We start from the raw sequence: 25,534 nt of genomic DNA on the forward strand, positions 1-25,534 counted from the left end.
TATTGATATGTACTTGTAATGTACATGTAATCATGGGTTGGCAAAATCCATCTGTGTTTACATTAAGATTATTTCAAAACTTTTTCAGAAACAATATTAAAATAAAGGCTCCTAATTTATTTATCTTATTAAAAATAACATGTTTTCACATCTATTTTATTTTCAATATTATGCACTCACGAAATATAAAATGCATCTCGTTTTGGATATTAAAGAATAATCACTATAATAACTTAGTGCAAAACTAAACCAAGCGCTTCAATAAATTCAAGCATTTGATACAGTTTAGTGCAAAACTAAACCAAGTGCTTCAATAAATTCAAGCATAATTTTTAAAATACAGTTTAACTAACACTCCTGGCCATAAGGAATTTATTACAATGTCGCCAGCTCATAGAAACAAAAAAATCTTCACTTATCTTTAGTCATCTACTCTATAACCTTATATAGCGCAGACTTTTCATGACATGATCTTGTAATGAAAATAAAACAAAATATACCCATGTGTTTGGTTAAAATTTTAAAAATGGTCCTAGGTAAATGGAAAGTAACAGATGACATCAGTTTTAACTACATGTATGTAATAGTTAAAGATAGTAAGTATGTACTTAACAAGGCAGTCACATTACCAGTTAATTTTTTGTATTAAATGTACGTAATAACAATCATTTTGGTGGTCTACATTATATTGTATAAACTACCCACTAACTGGGTTAGCCACTGTTCATTAATAGTGCTTCACCTGATTAAAATTGATTACCGCTGACTGCTGGTTTAAGCCACTGAAAAAAATGTATTGGAAAACTTAATCAATATACTGCCTTCTCATTGGACAAAATATAATGTAGACCATTAATGTGGATTAAAGGTTAAAATAAATGACTGTTCTTAGCTTGATATGACTACTAAAAGAAAACTTCAGTATTAACTACCGGTATGTATAGTTTAATGAATCATTTTATCTGTTGAATACCTATTTCCGATGTGTTTACTTTTCTTCTTTATTCAATATCATTATAATGGTGTCACAGTTTTGACCTCCAAGTTATTAACCTTCGCTTGCAAAAACACTGCCACACATTTGGATGACTGGCCCATTCTTTTAAATCATTTATCAATATTTTAGTAATAAGTATTATTGATTATAGATTAGGACACCTTACTTTGTTTCATGTCTTAAATTCTTAGTGAAAATTCTTTTCTTTTAAATTATAAAGATAAATTATAACATATACATTTATTTAATTTGAGTATTTTTAAAATTACTGTTTTAATATTGGGAGTTTAATGTCATTAGACAGAAAAACAAACACAGATATACAGTTTTTAAAACTTTTTAAGGATTGCAGATTTCCATATCTTTGTTTGAAAATAAATGTTCTATGGATAATAAACTGTTACTAAGGCTTTAAGAAAAATGCATAAAACATCAGTTTTTGCACTTAAATATAAAAATCTGCGTTCTGATTTTTTGTCAGCAGTCTTATATAACTGGTTTCCATGGATTTTCACAAAAATTTGCTCGTTCCAGGACAAAAAATAAAAAAGTTGTCAAAACGTTCAATCTGTGAGAAAGCCACTAGACCTTATGATCTTTATAAAAGCCCCGGGCCCAGTACTGGCTGAGCTGTTTTTTATCCAATCTAGTTTCATTCTACAACTGAGCTAACAGTCAAACTATAATGGGTTTATTTTTAAATCCTTTGAACTTGGTTTAAAAAAGATAAGCAACTGTTTTCCCGTCATAAATCAAGGCCCAATTTGGCCTTTATACAATAATATTTATTGTAGATAAGTACACAAAGGCCGAACCATAAATTGCCTGTTCTCTGTAAAAACACTGAAAGGCTTAAAGGGACTAGACACCAGATGAAACAGCTGCAAGAATATTGTGAAAAAATTACATAAAATTGAAATCAATGTGAATAACACATCATATCCTTATTATTGGTGCATTTATTGGTATATTAACATCACTTACAACACATGAATCTAAATTTTGAAGATTTTTGCATTTTTTCCAACTTGAAAATTTACTGGGTTTGCCTATCAAGTAAATCCCAGTTAATTTAAAAATAGCATTGGTATATGTATCTGTAGTTAATCATGTGACTTATACATGCTAAATATATAAACTATAAAGTTTAAACTGGGAAACCATTAATTATGCGCTATTTTTTAAACAGGTAAACTTGGCTGAGACGGCGACAAAATATTATTTTAATCATGTAAAATGATATTTCATCTAGCTCTATCACCAGCTCATATTGACAATTATTTTAGTCTTGTTTTGAGGAAATACTGTATTTGCAGTTTTTGGAACCATCTAGTGTCTAATTTAAGTCCCTTTATTAGAGATCGTGAACATGCCTATAAAGAAACTGCTTTTTTTCCCCATGATAAAAGAAATGTCAACATAAAGGAATATATAATCTTAACACAGCATCTTAAAAAAATGTGTGTGTGTGTTCATAATTAAATCTTTTGAAGCTTGGAGGGATAAAAATACAGTTCATAAAAACACACAAAAATGTTTTAGACCTGACGTTGTTTGATAAAGAAATCAAACATGATCAAAAGAAATCAAACACGATCAGAAGAAATCAAACATGATCTGACCACTCGGATGTTCACCCCTGTTCTGATTACATCTGAATATGCATTATTCAGGCGTTTTTAAATGCAAACTTTAAATGACCTTATCAGCAAACAAAGATAACATTTCTATTTAACAAGGCTTTAACCTTCAAACATCGACATAGAAATAAAAACTGCAAAATTGGCATGAAATTCAAATTTATCTTAAAAGTCATTTTTGTATATGATACTGACTGGATCATTACAAAATTCTTCACTAAAAATTCAATCAACAATTAACACACTAAGACCAATCTTGAATCAATTATAACATATTTAAATAATAACCTATTTCTTTATTTAGTAAACATTTGAAAATTACCTGTATAACAATCTTAAATTAAGACTACATGGCAAAATTTCAAGCTTACGTTGCACATAAATCTATGAACAAAATGTGTATAGGAAATAAAAGGAAGTTTTTACTTTCTTTTTTGCTCATCTGAAGAGATAATAAGTGTTTGATTCATTAGACATCTTAAGGACGACAGACATCAATAGTAACTATATTTCACAGGGATCCTGACTTGACACCAACCGTTGAAACAAAGTGTCTCTTACTGAAGTCAGGTGTCTCTTCTAAAATTAGTCAATTTGGCCTTTTTCTTACGTTTATACAGGCTTTAAAAGCTGTCTTTCACTGTTTAACCAGGAATTTCACATAATGTATGCTGTAGAAAAGCTCTTCAAATATTTAGTTTTGTTTTTTAGTGTCTTACAGGACTGAGGTATAAATGTCTGCTTGAAATTTACATGTATATTTGGTTCCTATCTAATATACTGTGCCTTAACACACACGGCTAGCACTGACGGTGCTACAGTTAAATCAAGATGTGCATCTTTCGGTGGTTGAGGACTGTGAATACATTTTGAACAAATTGACGGAAGGTGTGGTTGTTTTCATTTTTGTTTTCTTATAAATAATGTTGCCACAGAGCAGAGCTAGTAATTTCACTTTAAATAGAACACAGAATAAACCAACAAGCAAACACATAAATCATGTTAAGGATTATAATACAACTATGTACCATCAAGTGCATACATTTGTATGTACATATAACATGTCATTTACCTTGACAAAGAACCAAAACCAAGCTTCTCCAGAGTCCGCGAAGTCAGTGTGCCCTTTTTACTCATAGCTGGCCTTGCCCCAAAATCGAAATGTGACCTTTGACCTTGACGTTCCAATAAAGGTCATACTTTGGTCTTCGAATGGAGTTCTGTCCCTCTCTTTTGTCTGAAACAAAAAATAAAAAAATGAATTGAAATACAACAATGTTTTACAGGTGCACAATATAGGTTGATGCCAGAATTATTCTTTTTAATTTTAATGCATTTTCATGTTTAAAGCTGCACTCTCACAGATTGAACGTTTTGACAACTTTTTAATTTTTTGTCTTGGTACAAGCCAATTTTTGCGGAAATCCATGGAAACCAGTGATACAAGACTGCTGACAAAAAATTAGATCGCAGATTTTTATATTTAAGTTCAAAAATTGATGTTTAATGCATTTTTCTTACACCGTTAGTAACGGTTTAGGGCATAAAACATTAATTTTCGAAAGGAAATATGAAAATCTACGATCTGATTTTTTGTCAGCAATCTTATATCATTGATTTGCAGACATTTACGCAAAAATTTGATCTTTCCAAGACAAAAAATAAAAAAGTTGTAATAATGATAAATCTGTGAGAGTGCAGCTTTAACTCATTTGACTTAAATGATAAAACAAGAAAAAATCATTTGATTTAAGTACAGATAAAAATATAATATATACTTCAGTTACATTCAGTTACATGCCACTCTCTCTTGGGTTAGCCAAAATAACGCACATAAAGGGACCTTCTTTGAATTTGGACTCTCATTTGTTCACTTTACATGAGTCTGCCACAGAATATACATAGAATAGTAATAACACTTCTTTTTACAGCACCCTCAATGTAACCATGTTGTCTTAAACAAAAAACAAGCAAAGTTTGAAACCTCTCAATCGTTTGTCAAATGAAAAAAGACAAAATGCCGTCTCTGTTCATTTTATCTTTAGTATCAAAGGTTGGGGAATGTCATCTATAAATAAGTACAAAGAAATCTGTTCACCTCAACAAGCAGCAGTAAACAGGCAAGTCAAACCTAAATGGCCATCCACGAGTCTTATGATGATTTTACGACTTAAGCTATAGACTGGCTGACTTACAAACTATTGATGGTATTGCAATATCGGTCAGCTGCAGCGACTAAAAGTGTTTAATGAAACACAACTAATTTAATTTTAATTTAAATCAACTTCTGTCAATAAAGCATCGCTAGAAAAACAAAAGTGGGATATGGACGCATAGAGTTGCCAAATAAAAAATCGTCAAAGACTCTGAAGCGGCTGTTTCTACTGTTTTTTAAGACGTTATTTGATATTTGACAATCTATTTCAAGTCCACCTTAATGATGGACATCATAGAGTCTTTTGACTATGTCAGCACTTGGCACACCTGATACAGGGAAACATAACAACAAATATCAAAATGATTAATAAGTATTTTCTGAACGCTCATTTCTTGAGGCTACTTGACCAAATTTTCTGATTATTTTTTTTGCACACTCAAAGAGAATAAAAATTGAAAAGGCAAATTATACAATCAAATTTTCTTTTATCACATGCTACACCTTGTTTCCGGTTTAATATAACCATCACGTATTTTTTTATATTACACATGTGTAATATAACATTGCTCTTCATCTATTGGTCAGAAAATATATCGCTCCGCATTTATATAAAAAGTTAATTGGCAAAAAGGAACTGCTAATTGGTAATATTCCTGTATACCAAACCTTCAATTCTTATTTTATTTCTATAATAAATATTTGTTTTGTTAGAGTAGTTGAGTTTCTTTCTAAATATTAAGAGGATAACAAAGTATGTCGTCTTGATATCTTGAAAAAGCAAATTTAGAAGCGTCCAAAATTTAGTTTATTTTAACCGAAAATGAACATAAACATTATGACGTCACATCTACTAGATGACGTCATGATGTATATGTTCACTTCCGGTATAACAGAAAGAAAGATTTCGTTAAAATTAAAGTGTTTACAGTGTGATTTTTACTGGATATCATCTGAGAATGCATTCTTAAATAAACGGAATTAAAACGATCGGGTATATATGCTGTTTTAAATAAATCCTGGTACTACATTCCTGCAATGCATGTAGCGCGGGAAATGACAACACTTGGTGATATTCGGCTCATCAGCCTCGCAGGTGAAACAGGTAGGGGTTTTTTTGCCATTTTATACCGGAAAAAGCATGTGATAAAAAGAATCTGACACTTGTTGTCATTTAATACCAATTTTTACTAAACTCGTCCAGGAAAACTGTTAGTAAGCTCGCCAAAGGCTCGCTAACTAACAGTTTTCCTGAACTCGTTTAATAAAAATTGGTATTAAATGACAACTCATGTCAGATCCTCTATATATTTTGGTTAAAGTCGAAATGAACAGAAATTATACTTACATCAGGACGACTGTCAATTGATTTTTCTGTGAATATCCTCCCCGATATTTTCTTTTCGTAAAACTTGCTATTTCCGCAAAGGGGCGTAACTATTGATGCAAAACAAACGACTGTTGCAAAATAATTTTATCAGGATTTATCAGGACAACAGGAGCAAATATAACCTAAAAATCATTAAAATATATCAAAATCATGACTTCCATTTTGTCAAGGACATCTTTGATCGTAAGAAATTTTGATTTGCTTAGAATGACACTCGTTTTTGATATCAATTTAACCAATGTTGTTTTACAGTGGATAGAGTTTCGGATATTATTTTTCGGATAATAATATTGCGAGTGTATTCCAAAAACTGAAATAAAGTTTTATCAAAAAGCAATTTTGTTTCTTTTTCTTTTAAGACTATTTCTACATACAAAGATGATAATCAAGTTCCTAAAATAGACCATAGCGAATCCATGTTTTATTAACTGACATTGTTGTTGTTGTTTGTCGAATTATGGCGTAATTTAATTAATTATTAATCGCTTTGAAAGGTTACAAGACCAAGTAGCCACAATAATGGGTAATTTTGGTTGGGTATAAAAGACTGGCTGTACAGCACCAGCGGAAATCTCCGTTACACATACTGGTCAGTCTTTCATGCCCTTCTTTCTTTTTCGGACCAGTACAGAAATTTCCATTGATTTCCGTAGTCCACCTAAATGGCCGTCAACAAGTCTTTTGACGATAATCTATTTTTTTAGTATGGCAGACTCGTGACGTCCACCATCCCAGCAAAAAGTAGCAAGTGGTCTTTGCGCAGAGAATCCTCCCGGCCACAATTTTGAAATTATCTCCGTTATAAATTCAACTATCTACGAAAATATTATTGCCTACTTTTAAACACATATTAAGTTATGTCAGTATGCCCAAAAAACATGTTAAGTTATCATAAAACACTTACAAGTGTTGATTGTTTATCAAGTATCCCGATATCGGTAAATCTGGGACAAATCTGACTGGTTGTGTACATGCATAATGGTATTCGTGACCCATAATATATTCATGTGAAAATAACAACTCTAATGACAAATTAAATCCAGTTCAGATCACTGTCAGATAAAAATTGAAGAACTTTGTCATTATTATTCAACATCAATGCATATTATTACAGTATATCATTTCGCCCGTTGTTAAATGGTAGAGAGTTGTAGCGTTACAGGGATACATAAGAAATGTCAAAATAATAAAAAGAGTATCCCTGATCGCTCATTATTGTAGTTGGTCCGGAATTGGTCCGGTCCGGCCAGTCATTTATACCCAAACCAACAATGTGCGTTAAGGGAACTTTTTTAACATTTGGGCATTATGTTCCCCTTAACGAAGAGTTGCCAAAACAAAAATTGTCAAAGACTTTGATGCAGCTGTTTATATATATATGGACTAAGGCCCAAGAATATATATATGTCACAGAGTTATAAAACAGTTCATTATTTTAAATATCAAAATTGATTATTTATATTTTTCTTAAATTGATTGAATGAGGATTTCTCTACAAGTCCACATGAGGAAATCATAGTTACTAATTACTATATTTTGTTATGGTCTAGTACTAATTCATAGTCTTTGAAATATTAGTTACAGACATCTGCTAGTCTTGTTCTTAATTACTGGACATACTGTATCTTCCATAATTAATTGAAGGAAACTTGGTAAGCAGTTGTCATTACTTAGATCAAAGCATATAACATGAAGGTGTGAATTAGATTCTTATGAGTTCTGGTCTGAAGGTAAAGACAATAGTAGGTTACATTAGGGGCTGGTATGAATGAAGTTTGATAAGTGTTTTTGTATGGTTGGTTTATAACTATATGGGCGCGGCCTAATGAGAAATTGTATGTTGTATTTGTAAGTTTTTATCAGTTCTTGTTAGGGAGTGGATAGACAAGGTTAAGAGACCTCTCACAACTTAGCGAGTGTATTATATATGAATAAAATATGGAGAATGTATTTGGAGTTACGTATTAATAAGCAATAGTTTGGGGACGAGAACCCCGCCCGGTGACATATACATTACAGAGTGGGAAGAGGAACATTTATACCAGCATGAAATTTGACCACCATAAAGACGTCCCATGTATTTCCTATTTGTTTAGATGCCAAATGTGAGCTAAAGTACATGTACTGTAGCTGAAATAAAATATGATCAGGCCAATCGCACCAAATACATGTACAAAAAGACGGATGTGTTTTATAAGGGGTTGGATTGAGCAGACTTTGAACAGCATTTTGTCTAAACCTTAGATAATCTTCCACTACATTTTTCTGTATTAGTCTTTTCAGTTGAGTGACTATCTGGGGTATAAGGCATCGCTGTTTACTGATGGGAATCCCTCTAATCCTAGCTCCTTTTAGAGTCTTTGAAGATTTTTGTTTTTGCAACTCTACATGTACATGTATTTTAAGGGGGGCATAATGAATGTCCAAATGTTATAAAAGTTCCATTAACAGGCATTACTGTGGCCTTACTATCATCAATCCGTCAAAGCATTACCATGGCAGCCCTTTTTCTTTAAATACAGCCCTAAATGAAAATTAGCAAATAAACATAACACAGGAAGATTTGCTCCATGTTGTGCCACCAGAGTAATAGGCAGACATGCATAAGCCCGACATTTAAAATTCAGTTTGTTCATATTACAGGTGATGAGTAGGTCCTGTCGCAGGTCTTTCTCGGTTTGTGCCCGCTTGCTGGGGGAAAACAAGTATACGCAGGTGAAACAGGAAAATGGGATAAGGACAATCACACTGAATGACCCCAAAAAAAGGTGAAGGAGAAAGAGGAATCTGACCTCCAAATAAGCTAGTTCTCTGATAGTTTCATTAACCTTAAAGCTGCACTCTCACAGATTTACCATTTTTACAACTTTTTTTATTTTTTGTCTTGGAAAGAGCAAATGTTTGCGTAAATATCTGCAAACCAATGATATAAGATTGCTGACAAAAAATCAGATTATACATTTTCATATTTCCGTTTAAAAATTGATGTTTTATGGCTTAAACCGTTAGTAATGGTTTAAGACAAATGCATAAAACATCAATTTTTGAACCTAAATTTAAAAATCTGCGATCTAATTTTTTGTCAGCACTCTTATATAACTGGTTCTCATAGATTTTCGCAAAAATTGGCTCGTTACAAGACAAAAAATAAAAAAAGTTGTCAAAACGTTTAATCTGTGAGAGTGCAGCTTTAAGGTAAATGCTGCCTGGTCACCCCATGTGGTTTTGGTATTGCTTGATAGGTATTTTCTTGCTGATTACTTATAAGTAAAATAAATGATAAAAAATTACTGAAGTTGGTATATTTTCTTTTTATTGCATCTAATATAAGATGTTAACTGATTTATTTGCAATCTTTGTCTTAATGCAAAAGAAATTTTTTTGTTTCACAGTTGATCCCAATTGGCTTGAACTCTCTAATGGCTCAATTTCCTCGTTAGGCCTAAAAAAAAATACATTTGGTTCGGGTTACCCGATCCTACCTACGGAATAGGCGCCGACCCTAACGTTTTTATAGTCGGTTTGAAAAAAAAAAAATGAAAAACTAAAAAAAAAAAAATTGCTTTTCAATATGTAGTTTAAAACCTTAATTGCTTATATAGAAGATAACTTTAACACCATTCTCCAATGATGAAAATGACATTCTTATATAAAGCTTAATAAAAAAAAAAAATAAAAAAAAAAAAAAAGCCTACCTACCCTACCTATTTTTGAAAAGGATGTAACCATAACCAAACAATTTTTTTTTTAGGCCTTAGCTAAAACTTGATGTAAAAAAACAATTTCTTTATACTAAAGGGAAGCATTCCTGCTTGGCTGAAATTCCATGAGGCTCAAGGTTTGTTTTTACACCAGTCCATGGGAGGTGGAGCTAATGGGGTTTGACAACTGGTTTTAGTATTTTTCTGCATTTGTTTTTTCTGCTCACAAAACCCATCAATTGTTTGTTTTGATGTTCCTGCACAGGAATGCATTATCCCTAGGAATGTTGCAACAACTACAGAGAGACTTACAGACAGAAGACCCTGCTCTCCGCGTCATAATTCTGTCACACGTCGGGCCAGTATTTTCTGCAGGGCATGACCTTAAAGAATTGGTAAGTTCACTTCATGATAAATGAAATAATCATACAAACATATTATGTTATTTTAGCATTTTGATTCACGCCTGCATCAGTGGAAAAAAAACTATTATAGAAAGGAAGTGACATCAATGTCATAAACTGTTCAATGACTCTCGTTATTTAGTAGCAAGAGAAATAATGTTGATTTTTTGTTTCTTATATCACAATATTCCTAGATAGAACAATATTTTTGGAGTAAAAAGGGTTTGTCATACACATGTTGGAGTTATTCCCCTCATATCGATGCAAATTTTAACAGAATATTAGAAAAAATACTTTCAAAAATCAGACATGCAAAGTGATTGGATCACACGATAACGGCCCTCTTCCCAAACATTTTCTTGTGAATCATATATCAGGTAATTATAAAAGTCCATGACAAAGTTTCATATGTTGCAAGTTGCCATGTAAACATACACAAAAATTATAATACTTACTAATTAATTACTTTTATGTTTCCAGACCAGCAAAGAGGGAAGGGAATACCATACAAAAGTGTTTTCTACATGTACACAAGTTATGTCCTCCTTGCAGGTAACTTTACAGAAATATTTTTAATGTATTATAGGCTTTCCTGTGGTATACCGTGATTTTTCAGTGAAATGAAATTGATATTTCACTGTTTCAAACAGGGAAAATTTATCCTGTAAAGAATTAATTAAACAAAAAGGATGTGTTGGAAAACTCATTTTTGAAAAATATATCTATTTTGTAATGAAAATCTTGTGATTTTACCCCTTTTACCATTTAATAATGAAATCACGCTTAAGATACTTTCGTATTCTCTGACAAAATCAGTGTCTCAATTAGCACCGGCTGCCGGTCAAAATGGACAGTTCAAATGGCAAATTTGAAAAAATAGGTGTATTTTAAGTAGAATAATTGTAAGCAGTAGCTGTTGTTTAGTTACTTTATTTTTTGAGACAGCTAGGTCAATTGAAACTTATTGAAAACCCTGTATGCTATTTATAGATATATTGCTACTTTTTCTTTTTAGGACTTACCAGTTCCTGTGATTGCACAAGTGAATGGTAATACAATGTACAACGTTTTTTATTAACATACACAATGTTTACATACTGGGAAGCCTTGTTCTTTGTTTAGAGAAAACTTGACATTCATTTCGTATTAACTGCAAGATGTTATGACACTCTTTATGGATTAAAGTCCCTAATAAGAGGATTAAGCTAAGCTCAATATTTTTGTTTCCGTAGAGTTTGTGTAATATTTTCGTGTAACTTTTGGACTTTAAAGGGAAATTGTTGATAAAGTAATGTTTGTTTAGTAATCAAGATAGCTTAAATAATTAAGCTACTTAAGCTTATTAAACGGAAGAAATGTCGAGAATTTGGGGACGAGTTTCTATCAAGGACAAAAACTTAAGCATGATTCTTATTGACTTATATATATACACTATATCTAATTGTACTAAGATTATTTTCTAAGATACTTTTAAGTTCAAAGATAAGTTTACACTATTGCTACAGGTCTTGCCACAGCTGCTGGGTGCCAGATGGTGGCAAGTTGTGACATTGCTGTGGTAACAGAGAAGTCAAAGTTTGCAACACCGGGGTAGGGGTTTTGAGTATGTTAAATTACACGTGTATGTTTAAAATCAACATATAAAGTTGTGTGAATGGGTAACAAGATATTTATAATAGCTGCACTTTGTAACAATGTAACCAAGTAAACTGGTTCCTTAACTAAAGCTTTTGGATAGTGGCACAGTAGAATGTCTACCAGCAATGGGAGGAGTGATGGATTTGACACCAACCAGATGGGCATAGCAATTTATGTAGACTATAAAATGTAGATATGCAGTACAAACATCCTTTAATAGAGCACTTATTTTCTAAGAAAGCTTGGACTTAGATTGTGTTGAGTCATGTTCTGTTAAAAAAGTCACTACCTGTCTCCCCTGCAGTGTGAATGTTGGGCTTTTCTGCTCCACCCCTGCTGTCGCAGTGGGACGGTCCGTTCCTCGCAAAGTCGCTATGGAGATGTTGTTTACTGGTCTACCAATCACTGCACAAGGTACTGTTACTATAGCGATATAACCTTCTGGAGCCCTTATTGTCTTTTGCAACAGTTCACTTTGTCCTTGGTCCTTCTGAGATTGTGCTTATACAGTTATTGACCCAGAAGCATTGTTTCCACTATTGACCCACAAGCAGTTCATTGACTATTATTCAAAACCCATATTCTGACTATTGTCCCATAAGCCATGTTTTGACTATTGTCCCATAAGCCATGTTTTGACTATTGTCCCATAAGCCATGTTTTGACTATTGTCCCATAAGCCATGTTTTGACTATTGTCCCATAAGCCATGTTTTGACTATTGTCCCATAAGCCATGTTTTGACTATTTACCCAATTTGAAAGCCATTCAAACATGTGTAATTATTTAAAGACAGTTTATACAGTTATTGTCTTCTTTGTTTTCTTAAAACTGGAGTTAAATAAAATCAGATTTCTTGTGCATCAGTACATGTCTTATATTGTGGCAAGTAAGTGGATCTGTGAGAAATTGGAGACATTGTTATTTGATCATTACAGAAGCCTTGCTGCATGGACTAGTCAGCCGTGTTGTGTCAGAGGAAAAGTTGGAAGAGGAGGTATGTTTTTGGTTAATTAATGCACCTGGTCTTCGCACAAGCAAAATAATGGTCATAGACTCAATTTCAAGACTATTTCAGGAAAAGACTTTGTTTTTGCTGGGGAGGGACATAATCAATGTTTGAGATCATGTCAAATTTTATCTCTCAGCCTGAGTCAATGCAATATTGAGATTGAAATGATTAAGATACATTTCCAAACGTGACCTTTACCTTCACTGTAACGTTTTTCAAGGTCATTTACTCTAAAGTTTCTATAGTCACCATAGTTGGTGTTGAATTAGTACGAAAAATGTCACAATCATTTTGCGCTTAATTAGCCCATGATATGAATGCCAAGACACACAGCTCTAGTTTTAATCAATTTCAAGTTATGCCCCTTGTTTCAGAAAAAGAATACAGTGCTCTTGTTTGGTTTTTCAACTTAGCAAACTAGTTTTTTACTGCTTTATTTTCAGACAATGCGGATAGCTCATAAAATCTGCGAGTTCAGCCGTTCAGTGATTACATTAGGAAAGCGCACATTCTACAAACAAATGGCCTTAGACAGAAAACAAGCCTACAAGTAAGTTTTCGATTTGGTACTGTAACGTTCCGCTGTAGGTCGAAGTTCATTGGTATGTACGTTGATGTACTAGATTATATGCAAATTGGCATATCCAGGTCTCCGTATGGATGGAGAATATATGTATATAAACACCAGTCGACTTCTTTAGGGTTTAGCATGCTTTTTTTTTAAGGGATCTGTTGGCATTTTTGTCTGTGCATATTACAGTACTATTACTTATTACAGAAACAATTTACATGTATTCCTCCCAATGAAACTAAAGCTAAGCAAGTTAATTATATTTAATTTGATATTTCACTTGTTTCAGTTTAACAGAGGGTGTGATGGTGGACAACCTGGCTTATCAGGATGGACAGGAGGGTATCAAGGCATTCGTTGAAAAGAGACATCCAACATGGTCACATAGCGATGATAAGGCTCATTGATAAATCATAAGATAGGGATGGGGTGGGTTTACGCTGGTTGTTGTTTTTTTTGTGGGCGGGGGAGGGATGGGGGGAAGGGGTTTAAAATGGTTTATCTTTTTGTCTTGCTAAGATGGACAGGCAATGTATTTGTGGAGATGGGACACCAAACATGGTCACATAGTGATGATAAAACTCATTGATAAATTGAACAAAAGGGATGGGGTAGGACTTTAGGAGGATTTTTTGAGGGGAGGAAGGGGGGAGGGTAAAATTTGCAACTAAGATGTCTTGTTAAGATGGACAAGGAAGGTAAATGAAAACAGAGGGGGCACCCATCATGGTCACATAATGATGATAAAGCTCATTGATAAATTATAGGGGAGGGACAGGGTGGGTGTTCATTGTGATATGTTTGGGGTTGAGAGTGGGGGTGAAATGGACTAAGATAAGCACATGGTGGGTGTTTATTGGGAGTTTTTTGGGGAAGAAGAATTAAAATGGACAGTCATATATCAATGTGGTGGGTCTGTGACGAGGGGTTGAATGGACATTCACTGATTCAGAAAGGGCATCCAACCAATGTGATAATGCTTTGATTGTAATTGATTTTAAGATACCGGTATTAAATGCAAATGTCATGAACCTGGTTTAAATTGTACATTCTCATTCATCAGAGGTTTGATATTAATGATAAATCTAACATAGATTAGTATGCATAGCATCATCACTCTGGGGTATGGGAATGGGTTTGGAGGTCTGTGGCAAATGTGTATTAATTCATATGTATCTTACGAATGACAATGTTATCATGTAGCTATGAGCCTCGTCATGCAATTATGGGTCTGCTGAGAACAATCTTGCCAAAGAAATGCAGCTAACTGGTGCTTTTTTGTAAATATTAAAGACTTTAGCCAAGTTATGCATTATTTCTGTGTATAAACTTGCAATTATTAGAAAATTGATGAGAAAAAAATGCATCAAATTGTGTGTGTAGTGTTAATTTCAACTACAAAAGTTACTGCTAATACTTTTATCTCAGACACTTTGGAACAAAATGCATGAAATGCACAAAATGTCTATAAATAGCTAGTGCTCTCATTAAAACTGTCCTTTTATTTTATAATATCTATAAATAGTCTAATGGCAAAACGGCCCATATTGCTTCAAGTGGCTCATATTCATTGTTTAGTCGTGTTTTTATGGTGCCAAATGTTTCTTTTCAATAAATATTGAATGTTTTCATGATTTAATAAATGTGTGAATTTATAAAACTTTTATTGCGCATGTTGTCCTTTTCATCTGGTCCAAATTCCATGAAACGTTTAAGCTTATATTATTTCATTCAGTAAATTTTCCTACATACATGTACACTGTCTCTGCAAATCCAAAGACAGATTGTGGTGAATATCATAAAACATTCCTGTACAAGTTTCAAAACACTTGTGTCCTGTTATATGGGACTAAGATTGTTTGACAAGTTCAACAGCCTCATTTTCAGCCCAATCGTCATGAAACTTTGTCCGAATGTATGTCTCCATTAGATACTTACCATTATATTGGTCAAGTTTGAGATCATGTATTAAAACTCTTGTTCAATCAAACAATGGACATCGGTTATTTTCAAACTTGGTAAAAACGTATTTCTTCAGTCTGAGTTGAAGTGTGCGTCATATCGGGCCAAGAAGTACATTGTATATGTACATGTAGGTGTAACAACTTATGAAATATTCATGATAAAGCCATGCTAATGTCCTAAAAATCCCACGTCCTGTTAAGCCTAAACTTGACACTTTATGCACATCTAGTGCACAAGTGATGCATTACAAGTGAACTAAAAAGTGCACTTGTGTAAGACAAGGGAAAGACTAAATGAAGACTTGTAAGGGGCTGGCCAGATAAGGCTTCTATAGCCTTTAATAAATGCTATCATACAGTGAAACTTAGCATGGTTTGTGTAGTTTCAACTGATGTTTTAATGTTAATTAACATTTAGAGCTTAAAGTTCATTTTTTTCTAATTCATTATCACCTTTCAGGTAGTAGGTCATCAGGTTAAATATAAATAAATATAAAAGGCGACGTTTTCTACCACATATTCTGTAAACTTGAAATGGTGTTGTTAATGACATTCAATTTTTGGTCAGGAAAGTGCTAAAAGTATAGTAGGTCAGTAGATCAAGTTTTAGAAAAAACGCTCAAGAAATGAAATTTTCGACCCTTGAATCTTCATGCCTTTTAGACCAAGAGATGTTTGTCAAACATCATGCTCACCATGAGCGCCATGTTGTCAAGAATATTTCGACAATTGAATAAAATATGCATGGACCCAAATGACAGCTGATTTGTCATTGACATTGGATGCCTTTGAGGCAGTTTTAATATTATGACTATTCAAAGTGTGAGGATAGTAAGTACAGTTTTTAATCATGTTCAGATGATGACTGATCTTTGCAGATAAACATGTATCCTTTTAGTAGCAGGGAATAAGAACATATTATGTTAATTGCCAATATAAGTTGTGACCTTTGACTCTTTGACCTTAAAATACATAGGGCTCATCTACTGGTCACCCCCAACCTTAATGTCAAGTTAGAGGGCCATGGTAGCAGGCATTGTGGAGCTATCGCACAGACAATATTTTAGCATTCCTTTGACCCGATGACCTCCAAGGCAAGTTTGAGCGCCATTGGTGCAGGCATTGTCGAGTTATAACTCAGACCTTTTCGCATTCAAGGTCACTGTGACCTTGACCTTTTACCCGATGACTCCTAAAATAAATAGGGGTTATTTACTGGTCAGGCCCAACATCCCAGTTTATTTTGAGGGCCATGACTGCAGGCATGGTCAAGTTATCACAACCTTTTAGCATTCAAGATCACTGTGACCTTGACCTTTTACCCGATGACCCCTAAAATCAATAGGGGTCATCTACTGGTAAGGCCAAACCACAAAGTCAATTTTGAGGGCCATGAGTGCATGCATTGTCGAGTTATCCTTTTGACATCTTTTTAGCACTCAAGGTCACTGTGACCTTGACCTTTGACCCCTTAAATTAATAGGGGTCATCTAATGGTCAGGCCCAGTCTAATTGTCGAGTTTAATGGCCATGGGTCCAGGCATTGTTGAGTTATCACTCGGACAAGCTTTGACCCGATGACTCCTAAAATCGATAGTGGTCATCTACTGGTCAGACCCAACCTTCATGACAAGTTTGCTGACAATAGGTTTAGGATGTGTCGAGTTATCACTCGGACTAGCTTTGGTCTACCGACGGACCGAACTGACCGAAGTCTAACTGAAGTGTATATTGTAAAACAGGATCAAGGTCATACCAGTTAACTGAAGTGTAGTATGTAGCACAAGAGCCAATGTAATATCAGTTAACTGAAGTGTAGTCTGTAACACAAGTGTCAAGGTTATACCAATTAACTGAAGTATATTCTGTAACACAAACGTCAAGGTCATACCAATTAACTGAAGCGTATTCTGTACCACAGACTCAAGGTCATACTAACTAACTGAAGTGTATTCTGTACCACAGAGCCAAGTTCATACCAACTAACTGAAGTGTATTCTGTAACACAGAGTCAAGGTCATACCAACTAACTGAAGTGTATTCTGTAACACAGAGTCAAGGTCATACCAATTAACTGAAGTATATTCTGTAACACAGAGTCAACGTCATACCAATTAACTGAAGTGTATTCTGTAACACAAGAGTCAGCGTCAAACCAATTAACTGAAGTGTATTCTGTAACACAGAGTCAACGTCATACCAATTAACTAAAGTGTATTCTGTGGCACAGAGTCAACGTCATACCAGTTAACTGAGGTGTATTCTGTAACACAGAGTCAAGGTCATACCAATAAACTGAAGTGTTTTCTGTAACACAAGAGCCAAGGTCATACCAATTTACTGAAGTGTATTCTGTAGCACAGAGTCAAGGTCATACCAATTAACTGAAGTGTATTCTGTATCACAGTTTCAAGGTCATACCAACTAGTTGAACTGTTTACTGTAACACTGAGTCAAGGTCATACCAATTAACTGAATTGTATTCCTTATCACAGAGTCAAGGGCATACCGATTAACTGAAGAGTATACTGTAACACAGTCAAGGAAATGCCAATTTATTAGTGTTCAATGTAACACAGAGTCTAGGTCATACCAATTCTCTGAAGTGTAATCTGTAACACAGAGTCCAGGTCATACCAATAAGTGTATTTTTTGGCACAACTGAGCACAGAGTCGAGGTCATACCAATTCTCTGCAGTGTAATCTGTAATACAGAGTCAAGGTCATACCAATAAATTGAAGTGTATTCTGTGGCACAACTGAAGTGTTATCTGTAACACAGAGTCAATGTCATGCCAATAATTTGAAGTGTATTCTGTGGTTCAACTGAAGTGTTATCCGAAACACAGAGTCAAGGTTATACCAATAAATTGAAGTGTATTCTGTGGCACAACTGAAGTGTTATCTGAAACACAGAGTCATGGTCATACCAATTAACTGAAGTGTATTCTGTGGCACAACTGATGTGTTATCTGTAACACAGAGCCAAGGTCATGCCAATAATTTGAGTGTTTTCTGTGGCACAACTGAAGTGTTATCTGTAACACAGAGTCAAGGTCATACCAATTAACTGAAGTGTATTCTGTGGCACAACTGAAGTGTTATCTGAAACACAGAGTCAAGGTCATACCAATTATTTGAAGTGTATTCTGTGGCACAACTGAAGTGTTATCTGTAACACAGAGTCAAGGTCATACCAATAATTTGAAGTGTATTCTGTGGCACAACTGAAGTGTTATCTGTAACACAGAGCCAAGGTCATACCAATAATTTTAAGTGTATTCTGTGGCACAACTTAAGTGTTATCTGTAACACAGAGTCAAGGTTATACCGAAGTTTATGATATCTCAAACCTGAACTGAAATAGTTACTATTCTTAACCCAGGCACATTTGATGTATTAGTTTTTAACTGTAGTTATAACACATTCACACACGCATGCAACAATTTATTTTTATCGGCATAACAAACAAGGACATTTGATACAATTTTCGCATGCTATATTTCGAAGAAAATCATATGATAAAAAGCATGGTCACTGATCATGCCTCTTGACAACAGTAGAAGATGGCGTCATTGAGCGCCGTGTCGTCGCCATCGCTCTGAAATGCCTCCACCAGCGTCCTCATTCCACAAATGGCGCTACCTGGAAGTGAAAATGACACCTCATCTGTGATGATATTATTTAAATTTAGACAGTATTGCTTCGATGAGAGTTTTAATCAAACTTCCAAGCAGGGCGTTCTAATCGAAATTGACATGGCCAACATTGATTTATTTGATTGATTTATTAATTATTAATTTATTTCATTTTTTAAGGGGTGGGGAGTTTATTCTGCATCTAAGTATTTCTTTGAATTTGTGTTGATCAAATGTGTAACAACTTTTCAGACATACATGGGTAGGCCATGCTTGTAAGGTTCCAAATAGCCCATGTGTATATTGTGACGACCATTAGTGTAATACTAACCAGTCGTACAGGAGTCGGACCAATTCCCGAAGCTTCCAAACTGCCCATGTCCTGGAAGCTTATTTAACTCTTCCAGCGGCGTGTTTCCCTCCATATCCCGACACTGAAACTTCGCCCAGTTGACTGCTGTGTCGTCCCCGCTACCTTGCTGTAACAGCGTGTGTATACCACGTGATGAATTATGTCATAAATGCTATGTCGAAAGGCAATATTTTGCTTCAAATGAAGACTTAAAACAAAGATATTTTTACTACTAATTCGTTATATGCAATGAAACATGGCGCAGTCTATTCAGCCTACTTAGCCCTGCATTCGGTATTGACCAGCTTACACCGATACTCGGCCATTTTTTTTTCAAAAACAACCTCGGATGTATGCCGGTTCATCAGTTGAAGTAGTTCGTAAATTTTTGAATAATATTATTAATTAAATGTTGTGTTTAAGAGTTGTATTTATTGATCTCAGTTTAAATTGATTGCCAGTGAAGGGTTTTATTGTAAACATAATTAAGATTCCCAAGAGTTAAGTCATAAAGTTTATCTGCTAAATAAGATTACTACGCGATCTATTTGCAGCGGACTTAAACGTACCACTGTTTGAGTATGTAAACCGTCCAAATACATCCGAGGTTGTTTTCGATAAAATGGCCGAGGAGATCCGAATGCCTCCGATTTCTCTCACAACACAAGACCACGCTATACTCTCGCGTTAAATCGTGTCAACAAGAGTTATTAATATCATTTTGTAATAACTCGTTTCACAATTCTTATAAAATAAATACTTACGATGGTAGATATGGATTGTATAAAAAGTATGATAATGCATACAGTACGCATGATTCGAATACCAATTTATAGTTTTCGGACCACAGGTGCTACGCAGGTTACATTGCCTGGATACAGTAATATGTTTTATTTATTTTTTTCATTTTTTTATTATATATTTTTCTTTGGTCAATATAGTGAAAATATGTCATTTAAAAAAATATTCCACATGTTTTCATGAAAAATAGAATATAATTATATATAACTAAATATTTATTTATATATATATATACAAACCATTTATTGATGAAAAATTGTGGATATGAAAAATTGTGGATATTTTCTTAAAATATATTCACTATCTTGACCAAAAAGAATAAATAATAAAAAATAAAAAAAAATATTAAAAATAAAAAATGTAAAAATATATATTACTGCATCCATGCAATGTGACGATCACCTGTGTTTCGGACTAGACGAGAGGAAAGGGTTTCACCATAACAGAAGAAAACGAGACAAGTAGTTCACAGCCAACGTTAACCATTCCTATATAATGGTATGTCGTGTTTTCGCCCTAGACTTCTTTGCCCTTTTTTGGCCCAGGGTTCGCAAATACTTGAAAAGTACTAGGAATTTAGGCAGCTAGATGAAAAGTTTTTAAATTTGCAATAGACGCCTTAAAACTACTTGAATTTAATTTTGCCTTGAAAAGTGCTAGTATTTTCTGAAATAGTCCTTAAATGTTATTGCTCTGCTCTGATAAGACGGAAACATAAAAACTCGACAAAGTATAGCGTGAAGATAAATAAAGAGTCCTTATCCCACACTTACTGGGGGCTCGACCTGTAGACTAAACGCCTTGAGGAACAGATTGACCCCCGGCCTCTGGTTGCACGTCGCTCGGCCCTGCCAGTCGCCCCAATCTCCAACAGCGGAAGTGACGGGTTTCTCCGCTGAAGGGCTGCCCTTGATGTCCGAGCATATTAGTCTGATGGCGTTCAAAGAAGTGTCGTCTCCTGTGTACTGATACGACTCAACCTAAGGATGTTCAGAACGAGAAATGAGAGGTTAGCATTGATTCCTATTCGTGTGGTAATGAATGCACAAGTTAGAGCGATCTTGCAAATCTCAAGCGTTACAAATTGCACCAACGTGGTGTAACGTGACCGTGAAACAAACACCAACATATCTCTTCAGAGAAATGGATGCTCGACCCTGAATGGTTCCACTGGTCTTTATATACACTTACTTCTCTATTCTCACAGAGCGTACATCCGCCGCCTACAGCGGACCGTTACACTATGAACGCACATCCGCCGCCTACAGCGGTCATTTACACTATGAACGCACATCCGATGCCTATTTACAGCGGACCGCTACGTTATTATGAACGCACATCCGCCGCCTACAGCGGACATTTACACTATGAACGCACATCCGATGCCTACAGCAGACCGCTACATTATTATGAACACACATCCGCCGCCTACAGCAGACCGCTACATTATTTTGAACACACATCCGCCGCCTACAGCAGACCGCTACATTATTTTGAACACACATCCGCCGCCTACAAGCGTACAAGCGGACCGTTACAGTGGTAATCTTTCTTTCTCTTTATGTATTTAACTTAGATCATACTTTGAGAAGTTAAGGGAATGAATTAGTTTTCTGAGAAAAGTAACATTGTCTATTTGAAAAAGACGTTTACCATTTGTCAAATAACGGCGCTGGTGTGGAGCAGCATGATACAATGATGTCATAACGTGCCTCCTTATGCTTTTACATGCCTAATAACCGCACATAAACATGGATTTAATGATTGAATTGTATTTGTTTCTGTAATTTCGGTATCAAAGAGTAAAATAGTTATAGTATACTTGTTTTCAGATGCATTCCAGGAAAAACAAATTTGTAGCTACTAAGCTACTAAATAAGATACAACGTCACAAAACAATAAAAAAAACAGACTGCACATGCACGCATCGACATATCTTTTAGAATATATGTTTTGCTACTCCGCAGAACGGTCAACGACGTATTAGCAGTAGCTAAGTTAAAAAAAACACTTTTTATTAACATCCTATCTACGGGTGAACTACAGAATATCGAGAGATCACGAATTTCAATTGTCAGTGTCAGAAATATAATTACAAAATAATAATCGTAAACCTTAAAGTTCTAATTAAAATTAGGGAAATATTTCCTTTCAAACTTTATCTCATTTCTACCGTGTTCCGTTATGACCACCGTGTCTTCGCCGTTACCGTAGGACACCAGTTGACGACGGCGAAGACACAAAAGTACGAAGTCGAAGACGCCAAAGTAAAAGGGAACGGAGATGAAGGAGATTCGCAATTACGTACTTTTATGTCTTCGCTTCTTCGCCTTCGCACTTTCGCTCCTTCAACCCTTCCCCTATGTTTTCGCAAGCGCTTTACAATCATTTAACATGACTGACAATGCTATTGATGGTGCAATTCGCAGGTATGTTTATATCAGCATACATGCCATATTTCTGAGAAGGCTTCCCAGGGGATTTTGGTCTGAATTCCAGGTGATTTTGATATTACATCAGGGGATTTATACGCGGCGAAAATTTTCGCAATATCTGCATTTATAATATAAGAATAAATACAGAAATACACTCAAATTACAATAATTTTTGGAATTAGTCATCATGGTCTTTCATGGAATTTCACACTCATAATAGTATTAATGCTTTCCACTGTCAACCTTAAGCAAGTTTTGAAAACAAAAACAAAACAAAAAATCCAGGGGATATGGATCCCCCGGCGGGGGACCAGGGAATGGGTCGAAATTCCGGGGGATTCCCCCCGCTGGGGGATATGGTATGTATGTATCAACAAGAAGATAAGCGCACTTGCTTCTCACCAAGGCGTTCCGGATTTGATTCCCGGTCAGGGCCCATTTGTGTTTGTGGCCATGAAACCGGAAAGTACGAAGGCGAATGGGCGAGGGCGAATGAGCGAGGTTTCCTTCGCTCCGTCGTACATTCGCACCTTCGCCTTCGTGTCTACGCATCTTCGCCTCTGTGTCTACGCGTCTTTGCCTTCGTGTCTACGCGTCTTCGCCTCTGTGTCTACGCGTCTTCGCCTTCGTGTCTACGCGTCTTCGCCTCTGTGTCTACGCGTCTTCGCCTTCGTGTCTACGCGTCTTCGCCTCTGTGTCTACGCATCTTCGCATTCGTGTCTACGCGTCTTCGCCTCTGTGTCTACGTATCTTCGGATTCGTGTCAATGCGTCTTCGCCTCTGTGTCTACGCGTCTTCGCCTTCGTGTCTACGCGTCTTCGCCACCGTGTCTACGCGTCTTCGCCTCCGTGTCAATGCGTCTTCGCCTCCGTGTCTACGCATCTTCGCATTCGTGTCTACGCGTCTTCGCCTCCGTGCCTACGCGTCTTCGCCTCCATGTCTACGCGTCTTCGCCTTCGTGTCTACGCGACTTCGCCTCTGTGGCTACGCGTCTTCGCCTCCGTGTCTACGCGTTTTCGCCTCTGTGTCTTCGACTTTGTGTCTACGCGATTTCGCCTCTGTGTCTACGCGTCTTCGCCTCCGTGTCTACGCGACTTCGCCTCTGTGTCTACGCGTCTTCGCCTCCGTGTCTACGTGTCTTCGCCTCCGTATTTCCGAGTCTTCGCCTCCGTGTTTCCGCGTATTCGCCTTCGAGTCTACGTGTCTTCGTATTCGTGTCTATGCGTCTTCTCCTCTGTGTCTACGCGTATTCGCTCCGTCGCGTAAAGGTGAAGACATGATGGCTCACCATACATTGCATTTAAGGATAACAGATCATATAATACGATAGTTGATAAGATGGCACTCACTTTGATGTCGTATCCAATAGCAAATTCTCCGTCTGGGCAGAACTGTTTTAACCCCCACGTGCCAAATGTACCGCCATTGCTCACCTGAAACGGTCTCAAATTTAGTGACTGTCTTGATTTCGGTCAATCGTAACTATTCGGACATCTCCGGAAAGCTCGGGTAGCTATTTTTTTTTAATAGCCGAGAATCAATCCGAATACCTCGGCCATTAACAAACATAAATCGGATAGCTTGCCACAGATGGCCGAGTTGTTCCGACTGAGCCGAGTGTGTTCCGATTGCTTTTAGCGAACTATCCCGCGATTAATCATAAAAAAGTAGCTATATGTTGGCGTTTATTTAACTTGTGACCGCGTTGTTATTTATTGAAAGGCTATTATATCTTTTCACAAATTATGTATGTTTTGATCCTTAAAGTCAAATGATTAAACATAAGAATGCATTAAAACCATTCCGTTCCTTTAGTGCATATATAAATTGTCAAACTATATTTTACCCCTTTAAAGAAAAAACAGTTCCTACCGTCAGCTGTTTTGTGATATTTCTCGGTGTCTGATCGACCAAAAGGAAACAGTTACACACATGAAACAACAACGGTATTGTCAAGATAAACAACATTGTTTCAGTCTTAGTGTTTCGTATGTTTAAGAGTCAAAACAAATTTAATATCCTTTTAAATGTTATGTTGTTTAAACCACAACGGTAAAATGGGCACGTTTCGCGAGTTTGAGATAAGGAACATTTATGGTAATCGTTATCTGTGGTTTTCACTTTTTTCCACCAAATTGCCCTTCCTTCACTTTCTAGTACTTGTAGTGCAGAAACGTGTGCGTAAAAACTTAATTTTAAGACGACGGAATTTTAAATTGATTTTCATTAATATTAAGCACTTCTGTATTTTCATATTCACAAGTGCAGGTACACAATGGCTCACAGATCACCGTGCTGTCACTTCTCCTTTAAATTAGTTTAGTATAACATAACCTGTTTACTGATAGCGTGACGGAAGTTGCGCAGTAATTAATTAAAAGTTCACGAAGTAGGTCTACAAGCATCTTTGCTGAATATTATTTTTTAATTCAATTATTGTGCACTGTCTTATGGATTCTATGGTTCAGAATAAATTGCATCCTTTACCTTTATTTTGTTTTCATATGCATGCACACGAGATTAAAAATGTAACGAATGGATTGGCCATTTCACAAAGCATTCCGATCATTTGACCTACTTGGACCGCGCACATTTTTTGTTTGATTCGATTTTTTATCGTTTTAAGAATTCCAATATCATAACATTCCATTGTGCGTTCTAATTCTTGTACAACATTCGTTTACGAAATGTCTACAATCACGGTGTGTTTCGAATCATTAAATTAACATGGATTTGTCCAAAGAGAAAATGAAAAGATCATCCGTTCCATGTTTTTCATTTTCTATTTGAATTTGCAACCCCTCCTCTAAGGCTGGGATGCGGAAGAGTTGTTGTCT

General features: G+C 35.5%; 3 protein-coding genes across 6 annotated transcripts in view; 1 reads left to right on the forward strand and 2 right to left on the reverse strand.

Moving 5' to 3' along the window:
* LOC128206893 (oxidation resistance protein 1-like) overlaps window positions 1–6,214 on the reverse strand; it is a 98,414-nt gene extending 92,200 nt beyond the window's left edge. For both annotated transcript variants that reach the window (XM_052909617.1, XM_052909611.1), the window contains exons 1-2: window positions 6,141–6,214; window positions 3,710–3,874 (exon numbers count right to left, since the gene is read on the reverse strand). In XM_052909617.1, the coding sequence (XP_052765577.1) occupies window positions 3,710–3,774 (65 nt within the window). In that variant the 5' untranslated portion in view covers window positions 3,775–3,874; window positions 6,141–6,214. The remainder of the gene's footprint in view (window positions 1–3,709; window positions 3,875–6,140) is intronic.
* Window positions 6,215–6,226: 12 nt separating this feature from the next.
* Window positions 6,227–14,271, forward strand: LOC128206895 (enoyl-CoA hydratase domain-containing protein 3, mitochondrial-like). 3 transcript variants are annotated; one of them, XM_052909625.1, is made up of 11 exons: window positions 6,227–6,365; window positions 8,826–8,950; window positions 10,149–10,278; window positions 10,768–10,839; window positions 11,303–11,336; window positions 11,793–11,877; window positions 12,230–12,339; window positions 12,863–12,921; window positions 13,380–13,486; window positions 13,797–13,895; window positions 14,246–14,271. In XM_052909625.1, exons 1-11 carry the CDS (start codon window positions 6,333–6,335, stop codon window positions 14,262–14,264), a joined length of 873 nt encoding a protein of 290 aa, XP_052765585.1. In that variant the 5' UTR covers window positions 6,227–6,332; the 3' UTR covers window positions 14,265–14,271. The 3 variants fall into 3 exon arrangements, with proteins under 3 accessions (XP_052765585.1, XP_052765584.1, XP_052765586.1); XM_052909624.1 differs by lacking the exon at window positions 14,246–14,271 and having other exon boundaries at window positions 13,797–13,931; XM_052909626.1 differs by lacking the exons at window positions 6,227–6,365; window positions 14,246–14,271 and having other exon boundaries at window positions 8,827–8,949; window positions 10,147–10,278; window positions 13,797–13,931.
* A 4,632-nt stretch (window positions 14,272–18,903) lies between these two features.
* LOC128205312 (vitelline membrane outer layer protein 1-like) lies at window positions 18,904–24,750 on the reverse strand. The gene is made up of 5 exons (XM_052906845.1): window positions 24,570–24,750; window positions 24,047–24,130; window positions 21,036–21,242; window positions 19,441–19,588; window positions 18,904–19,116 (listed from the first exon to the last, which is right to left on the reverse strand). The coding sequence occupies exons 1-5, from the start codon at window positions 24,663–24,665 to the stop codon at window positions 19,013–19,015; spliced, it is 639 nt and encodes a 212-aa protein (XP_052762805.1). The 5' UTR covers window positions 24,666–24,750; the 3' UTR covers window positions 18,904–19,012.
* Between the last annotated feature and the right edge of the window lie 784 nt (window positions 24,751–25,534).

The sequence above is a fragment of the Mya arenaria genome, chromosome 10 (assembly GCF_026914265.1).
Source record: "Mya arenaria isolate MELC-2E11 chromosome 10, ASM2691426v1".
Taxonomy (NCBI): Eukaryota; Metazoa; Mollusca; class Bivalvia; order Myida; family Myidae; genus Mya; species Mya arenaria.